This window comes from Myotis lucifugus, unplaced genomic scaffold, assembly GCF_000147115.1.
Source record: "Myotis lucifugus unplaced genomic scaffold, Myoluc2.0 scaffold_21, whole genome shotgun sequence".
NCBI lineage: Eukaryota > Metazoa > Chordata > Mammalia > Chiroptera > Vespertilionidae > Myotis > Myotis lucifugus.
In genome coordinates this window covers 792,805-818,302 of record NW_005871069.1, presented here as the reverse complement: position 1 = coordinate 818,302, position 25,498 = coordinate 792,805, and the positions used below count along the sequence as shown (strand labels likewise).

General features: G+C 42.3%; 1 protein-coding gene across 3 annotated transcripts in view; it reads left to right on the top strand.

Moving 5' to 3' along the window:
- The window catches only part of LOC102426147 (serpin B6), a 24,559-nt gene extending 502 nt beyond the window's left edge, over positions 1 to 24,057 (top strand). Inside the window, exons 1-7 of one of the 3 annotated variants that reach the window (XM_023751396.1) lie at positions 381 to 548; positions 11,244 to 11,418; positions 14,031 to 14,180; positions 21,592 to 21,709; positions 22,064 to 22,206; positions 23,167 to 23,322; positions 23,541 to 23,945. In XM_023751396.1, coding sequence (XP_023607164.1) covers positions 11,254 to 11,418; positions 14,031 to 14,180; positions 21,592 to 21,709; positions 22,064 to 22,206; positions 23,167 to 23,322; positions 23,541 to 23,945 — 1,137 coding nt within the window. In that variant the 5' untranslated portion in view covers positions 381 to 548; positions 11,244 to 11,253. Of the gene's footprint in view, positions 1 to 380; positions 549 to 11,243; positions 11,419 to 14,030; positions 14,181 to 21,591; positions 21,710 to 22,063; positions 22,207 to 23,166; positions 23,323 to 23,540 lie in introns of those variants that run through there. The other 2 variants (XM_006085706.3, XM_023751397.1) reach the window with 2 other exon arrangements.
- Positions 24,058 to 25,498: the final 1,441 nt, after the last annotated feature.

The window sequence follows — 25,498 nt, the reverse complement described above, 5'->3', positions numbered from 1 at the left end:
CGGCTGGGGACGGGGGAAGCAAGTTTGATGAAAGGCGGGCGCGGGGAAGGTGCGTAGAGAAAGCCGAGGGGACGGGAGGCAGGAGGCGCGCTCCCGCTCCGAGCCCGGGCCCGGCCTCGCCCGCGGGTTGTGGCTTGCCCCTGTGAAGGTCATCCCAGGCCTGCGTAGATAAACGTGGGGACCCATTCCAGATCTTGTCACTTTCCCTGCTTTTTATTAAACTTACTGCGGGCAAAATATTACTAGCTTTGGTGTCTTCAGGGCTAAGAGGACTTGGGGAAACTTTTAATCATACGTGGGGTTGTGGTGCTGGAAGTAATTGACACTTCAGCCGCTTTCTTTCCCCACCTGCCCCTCTGCACAGGCTCAGCTTCGGAAAGGAGAGGTCTGTCTAGCAAATTAAATCCACAGGCGCCAGGATTACTCAGCTGTCGCGGGGCGAGCTGGGTCAGCGCTGGGACTGTGCCTCCTGGGCCGCTTTGTACCGGATGACACAGGGATGAGTCAGGGCTGCCTGCTCCTCCCCTCTGTGGTTTAGGATTTATGTGGTGAGATGGGGATTGAAAAGTACCCTTTAGATTAACAGCCTGCAGGGTTGTCTTGCTGGGCTAGGCAATGTGTACTGTGATAACATGAGTGGCTGCTGTTACCAGTATTATGGGGTGTGTCCCAGTATGTCATGACTAGTGAGTAATTACATCCTTCACTTTATGCCAGCACAGAGAGAAAGGGTGCAATTTTAGTCATACTTGGGGCCAGTAGCCAAAGTATTTACAATTATATGAGGCCAATTCCAATCCAAGGCATTTATTACAATTCAGCATATTAGAGTTAACTCTAGCTAGTAACAGTAGAGTGCAATAAGAATGAATGAAATCACCATTGCTGTCTGTTTATACCAGCAGTTTCAACCAGCGTGCCCCAAAAATTTTTCGAAGATTTTAGGGGTATTGACCTCTTTTCCCTTAGAATGTCAAATTTAAAAAATGACAACTGCCAACACAGCAATAGCCTTGTGGTGTGAATACCCTGTCTTGAACCGTAAACATATAGGTCATATAATAGAGTTGCATCTTACTGGTCACATCACATAATAGGGTTGCATCTAATTGGTGAATTCTTGGTACTAGAAATCTCTATATACAAATATAGGCACCTGATTTTTTTAAAAAGTCACTTTGGAGCAAACAGGGTAGGTAATTACTGTTAGAGTCACCGAAGGAGGAATGCACGAGGCCAAAGGGGGTAAAGAATTATGAATTTATTAGGTTATCTGAAAAACCAAATGGGCTGAGCCCCCAAATGGCACCAGCTCCCAGGGGCTGGGAGTCAGAGGTTTTTAAAGACCTCTAGGTGGGCTTTTTCTGGGCCGAGAATTCTCTGTGCAGGTCCAGATTCTGGGAAACTCCGAGGGGAGAGATAATGGTCTTAGCAGGTGGAATGTGGTCTAAGCAAATGGAATGTCCATTGTGAAGTGGCCTAAAGGTCAATTCCCAAAGGAGGGGGTATTGATTCAATTATTTGATCAGACCTAACAATTACTATTATTGTTATTTTTTTGTAAATCAAAATTATACCCATAGTTTTTGTAACATTTTTTGATGTGGCTGCAGAATTTTAATAATTAGTTTATGTGTGCCATGAGATGAGAAAGGTTGAAAATTACTGGTTTATACTCAGAAAACCCTATATCACACCAAGCATATACTAGTATTATATGACCCCAGATGATCACACACCTTACATTCCCAAATTTGCTGGACCTGAAATTAAACCTAGACATTAGAAGAAAGAAAATAATGTGTAATTTACCCAACATTTATTTACTACCCACTGTGTTAGGAATTAGTTTATTTATTTAATGTTTATAGTAAACATAGACATAGAAGGAATCATCCTCTGTTAACAGATTACTGCTGCTCAGAGAAGTTACACACACACACAGAGAGAAAACAAAGGGGCAAAGCAGGAGCCCAGGTCTCCATTAAACCAATCCTTGAATGGTTCAGTTTTGTGGGAAACTAAGGCATGCTTAATCCAAGAAGGCAAGAAGCACAATTAGTAACACGTTTAAAAAATTATTAAGACTTGATCAATTGAATAAAATCAATTATGAATATAAACTGCTCAAAGTCATGAGTGGTGCTGTAGGGAAAAATGGTGCTAGGATAGATTTGTTAGACTTGTTTATATATAGTTGAAGTACTGAAGACATGCACATCCTATATAATAAAGAGGTAATATGCAAATTGACCATCATGCCCTCACACAAGATGGCCACCCCCATGTGGTCACAAGATGGCCGGCAGGGGAGGGAAGTTGTGGGTGATCAGGCTGGCAGGGGACGGCAGTTAGGGGCAACCAGGTTGGCAGGGGAGGGCAGCTGGGGGCAACCAGGCTGGCAGGGGAGGCAGTTAGGGGTAACCGGGCCGGCAGGGGAGGGCAGTTGGGGGTGACCAGGCCAGCAGGGGAGGGCAGTTGGGGGTGATCGGGTCAGCAGGGAAGCAGTTAGGCATTGATCAGGCTGGCAGGGGAGTGGTTAGGAGGTGATCAGGCTGGCAAGCAGAGTGGTTAGGGGCAATCAGGCAGGCAGGCGAGCGGTTAGGAGGCAGCAGTCCCAGAATGTGAGAGAGATGTCCGACTGCCGGTTTATTAATAGACCCATGGCTTTTAATAGACCTGTGGGATCGGGCCTAAACCAGCAATCGGATATCCCCTGAGGGGTCCCAGATTGGAGAGGGTGCAGGCTGGGCTGAGGGACACCCCCCCCTTCCCAGTACACAGATTTCATGCACTGGGCCTCTAGTACATATATAAAATTGCTCACTAAAAATAAAACCTTAATACCCAGTTTTTATGCTTGTGAATAAATGTTTTTTTAAGGTACTTTGTATAAGACCTGAGGATGTATTAGGCAGTTCAGGTTTATATGCCATAAAACCTGATAAAGGCCAGGATAAAGGCCAGGATCTGTGATTTCCAAGGGAAAGCAGTTAATTTAAAGATAGATGAGAGCTCTGGCCAGTTTGGCTCAGTGATTAGAGCTTTGGCCTGCGGACCAAATGGTCTAGGGCAGTGGTTCCCAATCTTTTTTTGGCCATGCCTCACCTAAGCCTCCCTGTGACATACAATTCTTATTCAAAAAAGTGAACTTCTATTCACTTGGAGGAAGCCTAAAAGGCCATTGACTTGGTCTAAACAAGCTTCCAAAGAATATGGCATCCATGAAAGAGAAAAAAAAGAACAAAAGGACAGTTGAAGTACTGAGGAAGAAATCACTAAGAAATTGTTAAAAAAATAATAATATGAAGTGATATGAAAAATAGCAAATAAAGTTTCAAAACATAATAGAGAACTGAAATGCATAAATATGTCACAATATATATATTTATAAACTGTATATGAGGCCCCCTAGAACCATAAGAAATGCAAAATTTTCACTGTTAATAACTCATTCTCAAATTGCCCCCCTTAAAAATCAAATTGCCCCCCTGTGGAGCATGTGCCCCACGTTGGGAACCCCTGGTCGAGGGTTTGATTCCGGTACCTTGGTTGCAGACTCTATCCCAGTTGGGTGCATTGGGAGGCAACCCATCAATGTGTCTCTCTCACATGGATGTTTTTCTCTCCGTCCTCTCTCCTCCCCTCTCCTCTCTCTAAAAAAGATCAATGGAAAAAAATATCCTCCAGCGAGAACTTAAAAATAAATGAATGAATGAATAAATAAATGTAGATGAGAAAGAGCAAATATATGGTAAGCAAATTCTTGCTGGGCCACCCAGAAACAGTGGAGCACAGGGGGTGTCCCAACAAACAGGCTTTACTGGATTTCTTCCTTTGGTTTATATTGTGGTGCTAAGGTGATGTTCCTTTTCTTTAAGCAGGTTTTTATATCTGAATTCCTACATATAGGTGAAAGGGAGAGGTTCAGAAGTTCTTTCTGAGTCATTTCTTTCTTTCTTTTTTTAATTCTCAACCCAAGGATATGTTTTACTGATTTTAGAGAGAGGAGAAGGGGGAGAGAGAGAAAAACATTGATGAATGAGAGAAACATTGATTGGTTGCCTCCTGTATGTGCGCCCACTGGGGATCAAATCCACATCTCAGGTATGTGCCTTGACCAGAAATTGAACCTTTTGGTGCATGGACCGACTTAACCAACTGAGCCACACCGGCCAGGGTGAATCATTTATTTATTAATAACCAGCTTAAAAATCAGTATCCCAAAAGGCATATTTTGGGGTGGCAAAACTTTGGCCCCCCTCAACAGCATGATATATTAGGTAGTTGAAAAGGAAACTCTCCAGCTTGGTCACTGGTGTAGCCTAATGACAGCACCAAAACACATAGGCTCCCTGAGGGTTCAGGTCTTATACTTTACAACCCCTCTATTAAAAGAAACCCAGAGAGTTTCTTGATACCTCGTGTCTTGGGACTGGAAAAAAATTCAAAATGGATGTGTAAGACCTTGCTGTTGCTGTAATGCAAGGATGTTTGAGATCTCTACATCTCAAGATAAAGTAACAAATTAAAGAGAACCCCACCAGCCCAGTTATGACCATTTGAGAATCAAGGCGGAAAAACAAATCAGCTAATTGAATTATTTATAAAAAGCCATGGGTCTATTAATAAGTTCAGATGAGGGGAATAAGATATGCTTTTAAAAGGCACCAAAGAATTTCACTAATGTTTCAGGAAATGCTGTGTGGTGATCCATCCATGTTTGCTATGTAAAAAGTTTCGTTTTTCCAGTTTCCTAGCCAGTGGTCAGCAAACTGCGGCTCGTGAGCCACATGCGGCTCTTTGGCCCCTTGAGTGTGGCTCTTCCACAAAATACCACGTGCGGGCGCGCATGTACAGTCCTAGGCTAATAAGCACAGTAGTTATACAAACTATCCTAAAGTCTGAAAAATTAAACTGAACAAGTTATAGCCAACTTATATAACCAACTTACACACCCAGACAGAGGAAAGCTTAAATAATGCTTCATGTTAAAGAAAGACACCATGTTACAATACACTTAAATTTGGTGTTTTGTTGAGGCCTTGCAAAATTTCCCTGAATGGGGAACTGGAAGCTCAAAACTGCCCTAAGGTACTCAAATGTCCTGGCCATCAATGAGTGCTGGGCTGGAGAAGCAGCTGGGATAGTAAGTCTTAGTATCACTGTAGGAAAGATATAAAAAGATACAATAAAGAAAAAATAAATTAAACCCATGGTATTAATACCTTTGTGCCGGACTTAAGTACAGGTGTAGAAATAACCACTGTTTTGTGTATTTTTAAACATGTTTGAAAGTCTTATGTGATTCTAGCTTACTAGATATATAAGTCTTGGTTTATTAGGTTTATAGAACTTTCAGTGTTTACTGAGGTTTGGTGAGATTTGTAAGTTTGCTTTAAAAGGTGTTTAGTTAAAGGATTAAAAAGTTTGATCTATTAATATATATGTCCAGTGCTTACATTTTTAAGAAAAAATAATTTATTTCTTTTTATTTTTTGTTAATCCTCACCTGAGGATATTTTTCCATTGATTTTTAGGGAGAGTAAAGAGAGAAGAAAAGACAGAGAGAAACATCCATGTGAGAGAAACACAGCGATTGGTTGCCTCCTGCACTAGCCCCAACCAGGGCTAGGGCCAGGGAGGAGCCTGCAACCAAGGTACATGCTCTTGACTGTAATCAAACCTAGGACCCTTTGGTCCACAGGCCGATGTTCTATCCACTGAGCCAAACTGGCTATGGCAAAAATAATTCCTTTTTTTATGTGTAAACAATATGATTTGTTTGAGAAAAAAATACTTTCACCAGACTGACAATTAATCGACCATTAACCAAAGTACTTTAGTAGGGAATGTCATTTCCTGTCTATGAAAATTTCTCTTTGGGATGAAAACCCCTGTGTTCACCAGCAGGGTGGGAGACTAAAGGGAGCTGGTAGATTATTCCTTGTATCTGAGCATGTGGGAAAAAAAAGTACTGAAAGGGTTTGCCCGTTACGTAGAACATTTGGGGAAAAGTTGTCCTAGATACATAGAAGATTAGAGAAATGGAGTGGGGAGAGACAAATTTAACATAAGGAAAATCAGTGTTAAGTGAAAGAAAGGAAATGCATTCTGAGTTATAAAGAGAATCACGAATGGGAGAAGGGCAGGGGCAATTGGTAAGACAAACTGTTCTTACTTGTATTGTTATAGGCACTGTGTTTTGTTTTTGTTTTTGAAAATGTTTTTTTAAAATATATTTTCATTGATTTCAGAGAGGAAGGAAGAGGGAGGGAGGGATAGAAACATTCATGATGAGAGAGAATCATCTATTGGCTGTCTCCTGCACGCTCCCTGCTGGGGATCGAGCCCAAAACCGGGCATGTGTCTGACCAGGAATCAAACCTGCCACCTCCTGGTGCATGGAACTATGCTCAAACAACTGAGCCGCACTAGCTGGGCGATGGGCACTAATTTTTAAACTAAGTGTATGTATATAATGTTGTAGAAAATGTGAACATGCAGAAAAATATAAAAAAACTTGAAAATTTACTCATAAATCAGAAACATTTGCTATACAGTATTTCTATCCATTTTCTATCTATAAATTATGCTTACATGTACTTTTCTTCCTAATTTAATTTACATAGAAAATATTTTGAAATTGTATTTATAGTTTTATATTTTCTTTTAAAATTAGTTTTATGTATTTATTTGATATTAATATGATATTAAAACATTAATATCTCCATTAATATCCTATCGTGAATGTGACAAAATCTAAAGTGGTTCTCTGTTTGGGGACACTTAAAGGTGTGTTTTTCCCCTGTAGCTTATGAAATACCTAATAGTTGTTTTTGTGCTCTGTATTGTTGCCAGTGAAAATGGTTTCTTGTGGTGTGTGAGAAAGGAATTTCAAAGGGCACACGAGTGGGAGAGGTTTAAGCATAGTGGCAAGCCTTATTGGGTTGAAGGGAAATAATACGCCCTTGGGAATGTAGAGGAGGGGCAGGCTCTAGTAGCAGCTGCTCTGAGAGTCCTCATAATGCTCCATAGATTTTCTTGGTTTTCGGGAATGAGTAGGCTTGCTTGCAAACTATCCAATATACTTCCTGGGTTTCTCCGGCTTGTGTTGGGCCCTCACTCCAATCAGTCTTCTTTCCTGGATCCTTTGGGGTTCCTTGCCCTCATCTCCTCTGATCCTTTTCCCAGGCTAGACTCCACCCCTCTGTGTCACCATTTTGGCTCCCACTGCACATGCCCCAAAGATCTGCTTCACCATCTTGGCCTCTACTGTGCTCATATCTGGTAAAGGAATTTCCTTTGCTGTTTTATCCCTCCCCCTTGGCAGTCTCTGCTACTGGGCCAGTTGACTCCTGGGGATATTGAAAAGCAGGAGGGGTGTTAATCCCCTTGGCAGAGATTTGGCTACCTGCTGGGGAGTCTGAAACTGTGACTTCAGATTTAAGCCTGATTAAGTGTAACTTCCAGACTCAATCGGGCCTAGCCAGTCTAGCTCTCTTCTCTTTTGTTAACTCTTAGCTGCCTATGCTAACAGTATTTTCATCAATACACTTTAGTGAAATTCCTAATGATGAAAAGTGTGTGGATGGTAAGAGTCTTGGATGGGGTAATGAGGGGACCTGTGGGATCTTTCCTTGGCCAGTTGAACTTGCAACAAACCTAATATGCACAGGGCCCTAAAACTCTGTCCTTTCTCAATTTACCTAGGAGCTAAAAAAAAGTAATACTTTCCTCCCACCTTCTAAGTTCTTCTAGGTGGGCTAATAATCAAGTTAACAAAGACAAATTAGCAGGAGAAAATCAAAGTTTTAATACATACCCATGAGGAATTCACATAGGCATGGAACTTCCAAAATGGGACAAAATTTGGTATATATGTCATTTTGGACAAAGGAAAAAAGAGGAGATGTCAGATGTGAGAATTTACAGGTAGTTGAGGAAGAGAACACACATAGTAGGCAAATTTTCACCTTAGGGCGACTCTGGGGTGATCTAGCTTCCAGGCCCCTGCTTGGTGCCTTCCTATACATCGTATTTAATTCAGATTAGGCTGAGGTGAACATCCTGAGTTTCCCTCTTTGATGCAACCTTTCCATCTGAATCTCTTAGGCAGAAAAGGGGGAGGTCAAAGGTTCTTTTTGAGTCTTTTGTTTCTTAATAATCAGCTTAAAATCAGTATCCCAAAAGGCAGCTTCTGGGTGGCAGAACTCTGGTCCCCTTCACAGCTTTGGAGCCATATTCAGTGCCCACAGTTGTAACCGTTAAGACCTGCTGGGAAGAATGGCTGACTCTGCAACCTCCACAGGCCTTTCAGCCAGATGTCTCCAGCCTTCACCCTCCACTCTGTGGAAACAGCTGCTCTTGCCTTCCTCCCTCCTGGTCTGTCCAGCCCCACCCACTGCTCAGATGAGTAATTTCCTCAACCTCTGACTGGGAAATATGAGTTGGTCAATGTTTTAATTCGAGCTGCTCCCCATAGAGCCCCTGCTTCCTGGCCTGCTCTGCTGCACCTGCAACTCTGGACTGTCTGGGCCCTTCACTGCCTCTGTCCTCTCACCTGCCTCCTCCCAACACACTCTTCAGGCCCTTCCTCAAGTAATGGCTTTTAGGGCAGCAGTCCAAAGACAGGGCATTAGCCCTGAGTTGAGCCTGTCTGTTCCTTAGCTTGTGACAAGAAAAATTTTGAGATATTCTAAATTAAAATGACAGCAGTCATAGAGTGAGAGAGAGAGAACAGTGGGCCTGTTAATAGCTGTGCCAGCTTTGACAAATGACTGCTCATTTTCCTATGTATCTGTTGGAATTTAGGGTTAATCTCCAGGTGGCTATTTCTGAGATTATCCAAAAGAGAATAGCCAGGCCCCATCTCGCCCCAGGAGCCTCCACTTGTTATTTATTATTTTTTGTTTGTTTGTTTTTATAGAAAGAGGAAGGGAAAGAGAGAAAGCCCTGACCAGGTAGGCTCAGTGGTTCGAGTGTCAGCCTGAGGACTGAAGGTTCGAGGGTTTGTTTCCTGGTCAAGGGCATGTACCTCGGTTGCACATTCGATCCCTGGCCCCTGTTGGGGTGCATGTGGAAGGCAACCAATTAATATGTCTCTCTCGTATCGATATTTATCTCTCTCTCTCCCCCTATCCATCGCTCCCACTATGTCTGAAAAATCAATGGAGAAAATATCGTCTGGTGGGGATTAAAAAAATAGAGAGAAACATCGATTTGTTGGTCCACTTACCTCTGAGTTCATTGGTTGCTTCTTGTATGAGTCCGGAATGGGAGTCAAACCCACAAACTTGGTATATCTGGACAAACCTCTAACCAACTGAGCCAACTTTCCAGTCTGCTGCCCACAGCTCATTCCCATGAATGACCCGTCCTTTCTGACTCTGTGCCTCTCTGGAGCTGCCCCCCTTCAGTTTCTCCCACCCCTTTTCTCTATAGTTAATGTCAGTCCTTTCACAATGGCTTACATCTCTGAAACAGAGTCTTCTCTTCTACATTATTAAAACATTCAACCGTCCCAGCGGGTATGGCTCAGTGGTTGAGCATTGACTCATGAACCAAGAGGTCCTTGGTTCTATTCCCAGTCAGGGCACATGCCCAGGTTGTGGCTAAAACCCCAGTGTGGGGCATGCAGGAAGCAGCCTATCAATGTGTCTCTCTCATTGATGTTTCTATCTCTCTATCCCTCTCCCTTCCTCTCTCTCTAAAACAATAAAAACATATTTTTAAAAAACAAAAACAAACAAAAAACAACTAAAAAACATTCAACCATCTTTTCTTATGTAACTTGTGATTGCATTTATTATTGGGGAAATTGGGGTGTCCCTTTCCCCACTGAGTGTTGGGGGTAGAGTCCTTACGATATCTCAAGAAAAAGAATTTTCTGAGACTCACACAGGAGGATGAGTGATTTTTATTTGTATGGGATTATATTTCTGTGTTTCCAAAGTCCCATTTCAGTCATAGAAGAAGTGTAAAAGCAAAGCCAGTGTCCAGACTTTCCGTTCCATGTTGCAGCCAGGTCCAGTTCAGCATCAGGTTAGTTATGGTCCATTAGGCATTGTGTTTGGGGGTTCACATGGGTGTGGGCCATGTAGACAAATGCCAGGGAGCAGGGGCGGGAGAGCTTGGTAAGCCTGGAGTCAAGTGCAACACACCAAGAGCAACCAAGAGTACAAGAGAGGAATTTCTTTGTTCAGGAAATTAAGTATTCCAAATCTTCCTGCACTTACAGTGGCCATGCCCATTCTGGCCAATGACCTCTGTTCCCAAGTGTGACTGACAGACAAGCACCTTCCCCATGTTACCCCTACTTTACTGGGCATGTGTCTATCTCTCCTCCATTGGGTCCCTGGGGAGTGTAAAGCTTTAACTTCCTGGTGAAGCTTCCCAATGACATATAATATTTGGCCTTCCCTTTGCTACTTTTCTGTTTTTAATCACAATGGTATAATTATGAATGAATTTTAAATTATAAAGTAACTAGAGGCCCAGTGCATGAAATTTGTGCACTCAGGGGGGTGTCCCTCAGCCCTTCCTGCGCCTTCTTGTAGTCCTGGAGCCTTCAGGGGATGTCAAACAGACTGCTTAGGCCCGCTCCCCTCAGGAGTCGGACATCCTTGGCGCTGCCCCAGAGGTGGGAGAGGCTCCCGCCACCACCACTGCACTCGCCAGCTGTGAGCCCGGCTCAGGGCTTCTGGCTGAGTGGCACTCCCACTGTGGGAGCACACTGAACACCAGGGGGCGGCTCCTGCATTGAGCATCTGCCCCTAGTGGCCAGTACACATCATAGTGACCAGTTGTTCTGCCGTTCAGTCGATTTGCATATTAGCCTTTTATTATAGAGGATACATATAAGTTCATACAACACACCAAACAATGCAAAAATAGAACCAAAAGCCAATAACTCCTTTCCTAATGTCTCTCCCAGGAAGTAACTAGGTAAGAGGTTGAGTGTGTACCGTCCACACCTTCTCTGGGCTCACGGACACGTGTATAGATAGAAGTTCTCCTGCTTTCCCCCCACAAAACAGGATTGTATTATAAACATAACTTCAATTTTTTTCACTTAAAATTAGAAACACAAAATAACTTTGAGGTTCCCCCAAAGGAATAGTTTTTAATGTACACCTGTTTGCTGACTGAACCAGAGTGTCAGTGGTCACTGTTAACAGCCTGAAATGCAGTCAACTGTAAGCCTAGTTTATGTGATACTGATGTTAAATCCATCGTTTCAGACTCGCCATCATGGATACTCTGTCCGAAGCAAATGGCACTTTTGCCATAAACCTTTTGAAAAAGCTGGGTGAAGACAAATCGAAAAACGTGTTTTTCTCGCCCTTCAGCATCTCCTCTGCCCTGGCCATGGTCCTCATGGGGGCAGGTGGAAACACTGCGGCCCAGATGGTCCAGGTACGTGGTCTGACGCCATTTCGGGGGAACAGAAAATACTATTAATTTGTTAGTTAACTGGCCTTCCACCTTTCAAATCCCAAAGTACTTGCTCTCTATCAGTGTGGCACGGCTGTGGGTGGAATGCTGCCAGGGAAGGATGTGTCAGCCCTGGGCATATGCCCTGGGGCAAGTGCCATCTGTTAGGGATGAGTGGCACCCTCTACTTGGGAAAGCAATCAATTTCGCCAACTGCTGGTAGTGGTTTGTGCAGGACTTTGTGAGTAGACATAAAGCCACAAGGTCAGATTGAGTCTCACAATAGTCCTTGGGTATTGTCAACTGCTTTTCAGTTGTTAAAATTTTTTATTTTAATTTTCTTATTTAACTGTAAAATTTTTCAATGGTGTTTCAGTTCTTTGTTGTTGAGTGACTACCCCAAAAAAACTTAGTGCTTAAGGTGAAGATTTTCTCTGAGTGGACTGGACGGTGGTCCTGTTCCACTTGGCGGGGCTGTGTCACTGGTGTAGGCCTCGGGCCTCCTCCATGCAGGTGGCCTCCTGCGTGCTGCCTTGGCCTGGCCTCCCACATGGTCTCTCTTTGGCAGGCTGGCCTGGACTTCTTTATAGCACAATTCCAAGCTTCCAGGAGGACAAACTTGAATGTGCAAGTGCTTTTCAAGCCTCTGCTCTGTCACACATCCTGATGCCCCATGACTGAAGCCAGTCACATGGCCAGTCCCTGAGTCTGCCTCCAGAGTGGTGTGCAGGGCCTGAAGACTAAGGCATTAGCTCATCGGAGTCCCTCTCTGATTGCCACAATCTGCCCGCTGGCTCCTAATGGTTCTCAGCCCTCCCATAGGAAAAGTACACTCACCCCTCCCACTGCCCCGGAGTCTGATTTCATCATAGGCTAGGTTCAGGCTTGAAGTCTAGGAAGAACAAGGCTATTGAGGCTCTTTGGTGTGGTTCCTGGGTGCAGAGCTTTGTGAACTAAAGACAAATTATTGCCCTCTCACCCCCCAATATGCAGTGGTGACAGCGGGTGGGACACCTGCAGTGGACACACCCTTCACACATTGTGGGGGCCGTGTCTTAGTCTGCTACAGCTGCCATAACAAGCACCACACACGAAGTGGTTGAAGCAACAGAAATTTATTTCCTCTTAGTTCTGGAAGCTGGAAGTCCAAGAAAAGGTGTCGGCAGGTGTTCTTCTAAACAGTGGTGGGATATTGTATATGTCAACTAAAATCTGCTTCCTTGAACAAAAGCACGTGCTGGGTACCTGTTTGAGGCAGGACTGTGTGCTGGGGGACAGTGTCCTGAAGATGCTCAGAGGCTTCTCTGCCTAGCAGGAGGGTCTGTGTGGCACTTAATCTTTCTAAGGTGTTAACAAAATGAACTTTATTCTGCCCTTGAGGCCTGGCCCTTGGATTTACAATTGCCCTGAGGTCATATCTTACTAGTACTTTTAGAATCACTTGCCCACTGGAGAGGCTGAGAATAAGAAACATTTTTTATTTTCTACCCCACAAGTCCTAGGTTGGAAATATTTCCTTTAGATTCTGCTTGAAAATGAAGCAATCTTTGGCTCACCTTTACATTCCCATACTTAATCCCAGGGAGCTGAAAGGAGCCACGTTCTTTCCGGACTTCTCCCAAACCAGATCCGGGGTTTACTGGCAAAATGTCCAAGCTTTCCCATCATTGCAGATGACAGTCTGTCCAATTCTGCCAGTCCATGCTGTGAGCTCCTTTTCTCCAGCCTCCAGTAAGAATTTCTTCACTGTCCTTCCAGCCTCTGCTCACAGTCTCCTCCCTTCCTTCCGTCCAGCCTCTGACAGCTACCGAAGTTCGAAGCAAGTGCTATACACGTATTAGATTTTTGTTATGGCATAACTTTATGTCTAGATTACTGTGTGGATTTCTACGGCTGCAAAACAAACCATCCCCAAACTTAGTGATTGGAAATGACAATGGTTGATTATTTTTCAGATTTTGTGGGCTGACTCCATGGTGTCAGCTGGGATCACTTATGATCCAAGAAAGGCCTCTATCACACGCCTGGGGCCTTGGGGCTGGCTGCTGGTCAAGGTTGCCATTTGACAAGTAGCTCTTCCCCTGAGGTGTTGCTCTCCCAGGCTTTCCATGTGTCTGCCACAGGACAGCTTAGACTTCCTTACACCATGGCGGCTGGGACCCAGGAGAGCAGATGTGGAGCTGCCAGGCCTTTGAAGGCCCAGTGTCCCTTCTGTGCTCTGTTGGTCAGAACAGTCACAGGGCCAGCCTGGACCCAAGGACTGGGGAGAGGCTGCAACTTTTGATATTAGGAGTGGCCTGTCTTCACTGACAGCCTTATTTTGAGGCAGACAACAAGTGTGGAGCACCCAGAAGCTGGGTCTGCGAAGGGCATTTCTGCTCCTGCCAGTACAGGCAGGGAGGACCCTGACTCCTTGCAGGATGTGTTAGAGGGAAGAGTGGCTTTCAAGATACTTTTGTCTTTAGTTGGATGACTATTCTTTTAGTCTGTAGTGAGGACTTGTACAGTTCTTAGGCAGAGTTGAGTATTTTATCCAATTCCCTGAAGTCAAAGCTTACTGAAGTTGTACATTTTTATTCTGTGTTCTATTTCAGGCACTTTATTTCAGTAAAAGTGGTGGCAGAAGTGAAGATGTCCACCAGGGCTTCCAGACGCTCCTCGCCGAGGTTAACAAGGCTGGCACGCAGTACTTGCTTAGAACTGCCAACAGGCTCTTCGGAGAAAAGTCCTTTGATTTCAACTTAGTAAGTCATAATTGCTGTTTTCACTAAGGAAGTGAAGACCACAGGCAGTGGGGGGGGAGGGGGGGGGCGGGGTCATGTGGTACAGCAGAAAGCTTGTGGGCTACAAACTCACACAGACAAGCATGAGCTCAGGTCTACTAACCTCTCACACTTCCTTTAACTCTCATTCAGTTTTAAACTCTGTAAAATAGGCCTTATAACAACTACTGTCCAAATACTTATGAAGCTTAAGTGACTTATCATAAAAAAAGCTAACATGGAGCATAGTACAATTTAAGATGAATTGGCTAAAGAAATTATAAAAATGAATATTTCTAATCTTTTTTCTACATATTGGTAATTTTTTTGTGCAGCATGCATGAGGCATGTTCAATTTTTACACATATAAATATTTTTATTTTTTCCAACACAGAATTTTTTTTAATATATTTTTATTGATTTCAGAGAGAGCAAGGGAGAGAGAGATAGAAACATCAATGATGAGAGAGAATCACTGATCAGCTGCCTCCTGCATGCCCTCTACTGGAGATCGAATCGAGCCCGCAACCCAGGCATGTGCCCTTGACTGGAATCGAACCTGGGACCCTTCAGTCTGCAGGCCAACGCTCTATCCACTGAGCCAAACCAGCTAGGGACAGAATATATTTTTTTAAGAGCTTATTTGTCTACGTATATTGGTTCTCTTTATCTATAATGCTTCCCATGTTTTAAAAACCACTCAAGTGGTAAGTGAATATAGTCATGCACCAGTGGGTCACTCAGCCTGGCCTGCGGGATCAGACCGAAACCGGCTCTCCGACATCCCCTGAGGGGTCCTGGATTGTGAGAGGGCACAGGCCAGGCCAAGGGACCCCACCGGTGCATGATCAGGCCAGGGAGGGGCCGCGGGAGGGCTCCAGGGCGTGTCCAGCCCATCTTGCTCAGTCCTGATCAGCCAGACCCCAGCAGCAAGCTAAGCTACTGGTTGGAGCATCTGCTCCCTGGTGGTCAGTGTGCATCATAGCGACTGGTTGAACGGTCAGACACTTAGCATATTAGGCTTTTATATATATGAATACTAAAGGAGGCAAAGCAAGATACCTTGCAGTTTCTTTTCTACAACCCATTGCTCCCTCCCCAGTGTAAGAGCTTTTAGAAATTTGAAGCGTATCCCCCCATACATGTAGAAATTTGTTTTGTGGGGTTTTCCCCTATATAACATCATCATAACATACATCATTTTTTGTAATTTGTTTCTTTTCACTGAACACTATGACTTAAATTCTTTGCATCTCAGATTATGTGGATATACCTTACTCTTTTACTGTTATCTGGTATTCTTTTTCTGTTTTTCTGTTTTTGCTTTTTTTCTTAGTTTTTAACTTTTTTTGTTTTTTTTCTTTTTATTATCTGGTATTATTAAATATGGATGTATTGTAACCATTCTTCCATTGATGGGCATTTAGGTTGGACCCAATCTGAACCATACATACAGTAAATACCTCTGATACTCTACTGTGGACTTGTAGAAGAAAGGAAGGGAGTAAAGTTTTAAGTGAATATTGTGAAATTACTGTCCAAAATGCTGTAGCCATGCCACAGTGTGATTTTTTTTTTGTAACCTGCTTTACTTATTTTTATTAGTCTTAGCTACTTCCTTGGTTATTATCATCCTTTTTTGAGCTTTAGATATAAGAAAAATAAAACTTTCAATAAAGACAAAGGACCCCAAGATCATGTGTAATTACAACAACAAATTAAGGAATACACACAAACAGACACAATCAAAAGAAGTAAAAATAATGACAAAAACATAAATGTAGAGGGGGTGAGTAAAAATTATAGTGATTTTAGAATGTGTTAGAACATAAGCCACCATCAACTAAAATGGACTGCTATTAACATAGCTTGGTATACATGAAGCACATCATAACCACAAACCAAAAATCTGTAAGTGATATACAAGCAATAAAGAGAAAAGAATCCAAACACAATATAGAAAGTCATTAACATAGAAGAGAAGAGAGCAAAAGAATAAGAAAGGAACAGAGAACTACAAAAACAATCAGAAAACAAATGGCAATACCTACATACTTATGAAAAATTATTTTAAATGTAAATGGACTAAATGTGCCAATTAAGAGACATAGGGTGGCTGAGTGGATAAAAAACAAACAAGACCTGTACATATGTTGCTTATAAGAGAGCTGGCTCAGATTGAAAGACATACACAGACTGAAAGTAAATGAATGAAAAAAAAATGTTATACTAATAGAAATTTTTTAAAAAGGTAAGGTATTAATTCTTGTATCACACAAAATAGACTTTAAAACTAAGACTGTAATAAGAGACAAAGGGGGCATTTTCTTAATGATAAAAGGATCAATCCAACAAGAGGCAATAACTTTTAAACATTTATACACCCAACATAGGAGTACCTAATATATGTTAAATATTGACAGACCTAAAGGGAGAGATCAACATTAATACAGTCATAGTAGGGGACTTTAACACCCATTGACTTCATGGGATAGTTCAGCCAGACCAAAAACTAACAAGGAAACAGTGGCCATGAAGTGACACATGAACCAGATGAACTTAACAGATATCTTTAGGACATTTCAGCCAAAAACAAAAGAATATACATTCTTTTCAAATGCACATGGAACATTTTTTAGGATGGAACACATGTTAGGTCACAAAACAAATCTCAACAAATTTAAGAAAATTGAAATCATGTCAAGCACCTTCTCTGATCACTATGGTATGAATTTAGAAATCAGGTGTGAGAAGAAACTGAAAAACACACAAACATGTAGATAAATAACATGCTACTCAACAATGGGTCAGTTAACAACAAGATCAGAGAAGAAATCAAAGTCTACCTTCAGACAATGAAAATGAAAACACAATGACCTGAAGTCCTAGTCAGAGCAGTTAGTCAAGAAAAAGAAATAAAAGGCATTAGGAAAGGAAGAAGTAAAACTGTCACTATTTGTAGATGATATAAAATTACATAGAAAACCCTAAAGACTCTACCAAAAAACTGTTAGAACTAATAAAGAATTCAAGAAGTTGGAACACATAAAATCAATATACAAAAATTTATTGCATCTCTATACACTAAAAACAAATGATTAGAAAGATTAAGAAATAATTCCATTTACAAATCCATAAAAAAAGAACAAAATACCTAGGAATAAATGTATCCAAGGAGGTGAAAGACTTGTATCTGATAGCTGTAAGACACTGATAAAAGAAATTGAAGAAGACACAAATAATTCTAAAAATATTGCATTCTCATGGATAGAAATAATTAATATTGTTAAAATGTCCACACTGCCCAAAGCAATTTATAGATTCAATGCAATCCCTATGAAAATACCAAGGGCATTTTTCACAGAACTAGATCAAACAATACTAAAATTTATATGGGACTACAAAAGACCTTGAATAGTCAAAGCAATCTTGAGAAAAAATAACAACGTTGGAGGGAATCACACTCACTACCTGATATCAAACTATATTATAAGATTATACTAATCAAAACAGCAAGGTTCTGGCATAAAAACAGACACATAGATCAAAGGAACAGAATAGACAGCCCAGAAATAAACCCACTTCTATATGGTCAGTTAATTTATGACAAGGGAGACAAGAATATGCAATGGGGAAAAGACAAAAAACTGGACTGATACATACAAAAAATGAAACTAGATCGCTTTCTTACACCACATGCAAGACTAAACTCAAAATGGAGTAAGAACTTAAATGTAAGACCTGAAGCCCAAATAACTCCTAGAAACATAGGAGAAAACATAGGCAGTGAGCTCCTTGACATCACTCCTGGCAATATTTTTTTGGATACATCTCCTGGCACAGGGAAACAAAAGAAAAAAATAAACAAACAAATGAGACTACATCAAACTAAAAAGCTTCTGCACAGCAAAGGAAACAACAAAATGAAAAGACAACTGAATAGGAGAAGATATTCACCAGTGATACATTTGATTAGGGGTTAATATCTAATATATATAAGGAACTCATACAGCTTAATACAAAAAAAAACACCCAAATCAAAACAAAAAATCTAATTACAAATGGACAGAGACATTTCTCCAAAGAGAACATACAGATGGCCAATAGACATATGAAAACATGCTCAACATCAGTAAACATCAGGGAAATGCAAATTAAAACCACAGTAAGATATCACCTCACATCTGTCAGAATGGCTCTCATCAATAAATCCACAAACAAGTGTTGGTGAAGATGTGGAGAGAAAGGAATCCTTGTGTGAATCATGTCCCAGGGCTAGGGGTGAACCTGAGGAGGGGCGGTGAAAAATTAAAGCAGTCAGACAAGAGAATACAGTTGGGGCCAGATGGGACACTGTTCTGGGATGGAGAGACAGTGCCACAGCCTGCAAGCCAAGTCTTTATTTTATAATCAGATCCCACGAGGTAAACAAGGGCATGGTCAAGATGTTTACAATGTTCTCTCGAGTTTCGAATCTACTTAATTACATGCACTTGAGAACTCTATCAAGCTTTGTTTTGGCAGCACTTGCTGCACCTCCCGCAGCCTATATCACTCAGCCACCTGGGACCACAGGTTCAGACCGTAGGTCAAGCTTACACCCATAGCCTTTGGCTATAATTGTGCTGGGAGGGCTTTGCCCTCCAAGCTCGGACCTGCATGTGGCTTTGCCACGAGAGGACAGTGCCCTCTCATTAGTCCGAGGCTTGAACCTGTCCAAGCACTGTAGCCACTCTCCACACTTGTGAACTGTTGGTGGGCTTCTAAATTGGTGCAGTCACTATGGGAAACAGTATGAAGGTTACTGTTTAAAAATTTAAACATAGAACTACCATATGACCGAACAATTCTACTTTTATGTATTTATCTGAAGGAATTCAGAACACTAATTTGAAAAGATATATGCTCCCCTATGTTCATTGCAGCATTATTTACAATAGCCAAGATATGGAAGCAATCCAAGTGTCCATCTATAGATGAGTGGATAAAGAAGAGGTGGTACATAGATACTATGTAATATTACTCAGCCATAAAAAAAAAAAAGAATGAAACCTTGCCTTTTGAGACAACATGAATGGCGCTTAGAGGATATAATGCTAAGTGAAATAAGTCAGACAGAAAGACAGATACCATATGATTGCACATATATGTGGAATCTGAAAAACAGTAAATGAACAAATAAACAGAAACAAGCACGTAGATACAGAGAACGAAGTGATGATCACCAGATGTGTGGGGGTTGAGGGGATGGGTGAAATAGTTGAAGGGATTAAGAAATACAAATTGGCAGTTACAAAATAGTCACAGGGATATAAAGTATAGCATAGGGAACATAGTAATATTGTAATAACTATGTATGATGTCAGATGGGTAGTAGACTTATGGGGGAATCACTTTGTAAGCTATATAAATGTCTAAACATTATATTGGACACCTGAAACTAATATAATATTGAATGGCAACTGTAATTGAAAAATTAAAAACAACAGAGCAGTAAAATTGTTAAAGCATGAATTATGTAAATATTAAATGAAATGATATATCTAGATCATTTAATACAGTGTCTACAACATGCTAAGAATCGAATATTACATAAAACAGTACTAATGATAATTCATCTGGTCCTCACAGTGACCCTCTGAGATACAGGCACTGCTGTCGCCTCGTTTACAGGGTAGGTTAAGGAGGCTTAGGGAGACTAAGTGGCTTTTTTAAGGGTGCGCAGCTATTAAGTCATGGGACTTGTGTTCTAAGCTGTTGTGCCTCCGTGCTTCTTTTATGCCATACAGAAGGAGAAATGTGAAGTCCTGTAATATAAAAACAATACTGAAAAGTAGAATTAAGTATTATCTGCAAACTGTTAAAAAAAAAAAGTTTGGGAAACCATTCCATAGTACACTGTCAACAAATTAGTTGTTCCAGTATATTTGTTTTCCATCAAATTATCTACTTTTATTTGGCATAATGTAGGTGTTCATTAGTATTTATCATTTCATAAACTATATTAACAAAATATAGTTTAAACTTTTTGGAGGAGTCGTTCATGCTCTAGAACAATCCATCCAAAATGGTAGCTACTAGACAAATGTAGCTGTTTAAATTTCAGTCTAATTGCCCTAACCCAGGGGTGGGCAAACTTTTTGACTCAAGGGCCACAATGGGTTCTTAAACTGGACCGGAGGGCCGGAACAAAAGCATGGATGGAGTGTTTGTGTGAACTAATATAAATTCAAAGTAAACATCATTACATAAAAGGGTACGGTCTTTTTTTTTTTTAGTTTTATTCATTTCAAACGGGCCGGATCCGGCCCGCAGGCCATAGTTTGCCCACGGCTGCCCTAACCGGTTTGGCTCAGTGGATAGAGAGTCGGCCTGCGGACTCAGGGGTCCCAGGTTCAATTCTGGTCAAGGGCATGTACCTTGGTTGCAGGCACATACCCAGTGGGGAGTGTGCAGGAGGCAGCTGATCGATGTTTCTCTCTCATTGATGTTTCTAACTCTCTATCCCTCTCCCTTCCTCTCTGTAAAGAATCAATAAAATATATTTTTAAAAAAAAAATAAATAAATTTCAGTCTAATTAATTAAAGTGAAATACAGTTAAATATTCAGTTCCTTAGCAAAAGTAGCCATATTTCAAGTGCTCAGGAGTCACCTGTGGCTTAGATTTGGAACATTTCTAAAGTTGTGCTGGGAGTGGTGGTGTAGAATTGCACATTTTCGCCACATTATATGGAACAATAGGCCCTGGTTCTGAAATGTAGAGGGAGCTGTGGCTCTTGCTGTGGGCAGGATGTCACTTAGCAAATGCAGTGGCTATTGGAGTGACACTGTCATTGCTGCATCTAGTGTCTTTATATTTATTTCACTGGTGCGCAGCTACTCCCTTAAGGATCTAGCAACTTATGGTGTTTACTTGATATTTAGACCATTGTTATAGCCTGAATATCAAATGTAGGTGAAAATTGAGAAATTAGATTTCAGGTTAATTTCTCATTTACTTATTTCTCATATTTATTTATTCCTCAATATTTTTAAATTTAAAAAATATATATGTTTTATTGATTTCAGAGAGGAGGGGAGAGGGAGAGAGAGATAGAAATATCAATGATGAGAGAGACTCATTGATCAGCTGCCTCCTGCCTGGGGATCAAGCCCACAACCTGAGCATGTGTCCTTTACCAAATTGAACCTGAGATCCTTCAGTCCACAGGCTGATGCTCCATCCACTGAGCCAAATCGGCTAGGGCACCTCAGTATTTTTATTCCTTATATTTATTTATTCCTCATATTACATATCATGAAATTATATATGTTCTTTTTGTCACAATGAGGAAGTAAGTTGGTGGTGTTACTTTTTTTGTGGCCATGCAATTGTGTTGTTGTCTCTCCCAGTCTTTCAAAGATTCCTGCCTCAAATTCTACCAAGCGGAGATGGAAGAGCTTGACTTCTTCAAAGCTGCAGAGGAGGCTAGAAAACATATCAACACCTGGGTAGCTAACAAGACAGAAGGTGAAAATACATTGTTATTCTATTTTAATGGTATTTTAATCGATCTTACTGTCAATTTCTTCACAAGAACATCAAATGTAAACAATTTTTTTTCTCAAAATAAATGTAAACTTTTAAAATCCACTTCTGAAATATTATCAATGTATGAAAGTTTGTTTTTTTTTGTATTTTTGTTTTTGGGGTGTTTTTTTTGCTGCTGTTGTTTTAAGGACCAGGATCCCTTTCCATGGTTGTATTTGGGGGACAATAAATTCCTTCATCTGTGTACTTGTCTACACAGGGAGAGGCCCTATCTGAGTATTACCGAACCTCAGGACACTCATAGCTAACGGGTTCTTTAATTCTTCTTTTCAGGTAAAATTACAGAGTTGCTGCCTCCAAATTCAGTTAATCCAAGTACTCCTCTGGTTCTTGTGAATGCCATCTACTTCAAAGGAAACTGGGACAGCCAGTTTAGCAAGCAGCAAACCCAGGAGAGACCATTTAAAGTCAGCAAGGTGACTATTTTGCAATAACAAAGGAGGCTCCTGGAACCTGTCCCTGTGTCCAGGGGGCATGCTCTCACGTCTTGGGGCATGCTCACTGGGCCTGGTTGCCCACAGACCCACCAAGGGGCCCTGTGGATCTAGCAGATGAGTGCAGGAAGATGGGAGCAGAGGGCATGGGGGACAAGCTCTTGTCACCATTGCAGGTTGTTTTAAGGACTTCAGTTTTCAGTCTCTGGGTGTGGAGGGGGAGCCACGGAAAGGTGGTCGGCCAAAGAATGATATGTGGTCTGATTGATGATTTGAGGGCCAGATCTTTCTAGCCACTAGTTAAAAAATCACAAGGGGGAGGGGCCCCTAGGAAATCACTTTGAAGGTCATCCCAGTGAGCAGCACTAGGCTGGTAGCAGTGCAGGTAGAAAGAACAAGTTGGATTTGCATTATATTTTAAAAGTAGAATCAAATGGTTAGCTAATGAGTCAAATGTGGGGTGTGAAAGACAGGGATCAAGGGTACTCCAGGGTTTTTGACAATGGAATGAATGGCATCTATATCAGCTGAGATGGGGAAAATTACAGGTGGAACAGACTTGAAAGGGAATGTGAGGAGCCCGGTGTGACATGGGACATTGGAAGTTCCTTTATGTCCAAATGCAGGTGTCAAGCAGTCAGTAAAATATATTAGTTTGGAGTACAGGGGAGAGTTCCCAGTAGAAATATAAGTTTGGGAATCCTAGTTAAAGTCACAGGACTGAATGACATCACCAGGGGAAAAGCAGTGTAAGAATTGAGCCCTGGGTACCCCGGTGTCTGGAGGTTGAGGCAGTGAAATAAAGCCGGCAAAAGAGGGGGCTGATGTGGTCTTCTGGAGCCAAAAAAAAGTATCTCCAGGGTGAGTGGCCAGCTCTGTTGATTTGTCCAACATGTAAACTAGTTCTTGTTTCAGCTTAACGTTTATCCTTTTCCTTTATAGAATGAGCAGAAACCTGTGCAAATGATGTTTAAAAAATCTACCTTTAATATGACCTATATCGGAGAAATATTCACCAAAATTCTGGTGCTGCCATACGTTGGCAAAGAGCTGAACATGATCATCATGCTTCCCGATGAGCATATCGACCTGGAAACGGTAAAAGTGCTGAGCCCTGATTGTGCTGGGAGGCAAGGGGATCACATTTGCTTCTCTGCGCAGCAGTTCTGAGCATTGCCCAGGAAATGTTTCTAATGCTACGTAACTTCCCATCACTGCCATCTCCTACCATGCAGCATAGAGCAATCACAGTGCAGCCCGGATTCCACTGGGCAGCACTGTTCTAGATTATAAACTCTTCAACCCTCCTCTTCTAGGTGGAAAAGCAGCTCACCTATGAGAAATTCATAGAATGGACCAGTCCAGATATGATGGATGAAGAAGAGGTGGAAGTGTTCCTTCCTAGATTCAAACTGGAGGAGAATTATGAAATGAAGGATGTCCTTTACTCTATGGGCATGACCGATGCCTTTGAGCAGGACAAGGCAGACTTCTCTGGAATGTCGTCAGGGAGAGACCTGTGTCTGTCCAAGGTCATTCACAAGTCCTTTGTGGAGGTCAACGAGGAAGGCACAGAGGCTGCGGCCGCCACTGCCGCCATCATGCTCCTTCGATGTGCGAGAATCACGCCCAGGTTCTGTGCTGACCACCCCTTTCTTTTCTTTATCCAGCACAGCAAAACCAATGGTATTCTGTTCTGTGGCCGATTCTCCTCCCCTTAGGAAAATGGTCGACACTGCCTGTAGCCCTTCTCCTGTCTCCTGCTGACCCACTTTCCTCTGACACTTCACAGTGTGCCTGAACCCAACAATAAAGGGCCTAGTTTTGAAGTTCCCTGTTCAGAACTCCTTGTATATTTGTGTTCCACATCAGTGTTTTCTAGGACCTGAAATCGCCATTCGGGAGGGTCTGTGGTCACACTGGCAGCGCAGTACTGGCTCTGAGACGTGTCCTCCCATCTTCACTTTGGGCCAAGTGCTGCGCTCACGCTGGCCGAGCTGCTCTCCAGGCACATGGGATCGGCGGCGCTCCTCTCCCTTCTGCACACACTGGCACGATCAGTTGAAAAAGAGACCATGAGGAACTGTGGGAAGCAGGTCTCAGGCCCTCAGCAGGGAGAGTTCTATTCCAAAACTTGTGAGCCCCCCAGAACCAGCACAGGAGCTGGGAGAGCAGTTAATTGGAGCCCCTGAGAAACCAGTCCCGTTTCCCACGCCTGCTCTTATCATAGCTTGCATTTGTGATCTGTGGTCACATACCTGTTAAAATATGCAGCCATGCCTTTCCCTGAAATAGCTACCGTAAATTGCTACCAGGGGCCAGAGGTAGACAGGCCCGTTCACAATGATGTAATTTAAGACAATTTCATGAGTATACAGGTGACTGTATTTTACTGCAAGTATTAGGAAAGAGGCGGCTAAGGTTTCTGCAGCCGATTGTGCTACTTGCTGGAAATGTGATCCCTATGCTCAGTGATACAGAAACCAGTTGACCTGTGAGGTTCAGTGGGAGCACTGTGCTATGTTTTGGGGACAGCCACTGGACGTCCCCACTGACCTACTTACAGCCAGCAGGAGCCTGGTCTCCCTGGACCTGAACTGCTGTGATGCGTATTTGCATTCTGTCGCTGGTGCACTTTCTCAGCCACTTCACCTTGGGAGTTACTGGGACCGAGGAAACATTGACACTGTGTGTGGATGGGAAGAGGAAAGAGTTGTGAGGGGGGTGGCTGGTTTTGTCACCCGCCTCTACTCAGCATTAAGTGTATTTGTCATGTGTAGTACAACAGTCCCTCAGCATGCAGGTCCCTCAGCATGCAGGTCTCTGGTGTCTGTCTTCCCTTTCCCTTGATTGTAAGCTTCAGGCACATCAGGGGTAAGCTATGAAAATGAAAGCCAGGAGTTCTGTTACAGATCTGTATACAGGTAAGAACTTCGCTGTGAAAAAGAGAACATGTGCATAGAATAAACAACACACTTTCTGCTCCAAGAGGCAATTTGGGTCTCATTGAGATGTTTCACTTTAGCTGGCTGTTACAGTGCCTTTGAAGAGTTATCACTTGATGCATGATTTTATTAAAAGGCACAGTCACCTGAATAAGCTTCCACGTCTTTGATGAGATTGCAGCAGAATACACACCCATATGTTGTGCCATGTTTCTACAAAACACAGTCCTCCCAGGGTAATGCTGGGAGAAAGTTGTCTCACCCATTCACAAATGTTTCCTGAGCACCTGCTTTGCATTAGTGGTTTTACTAGATGATTTTATTTAATC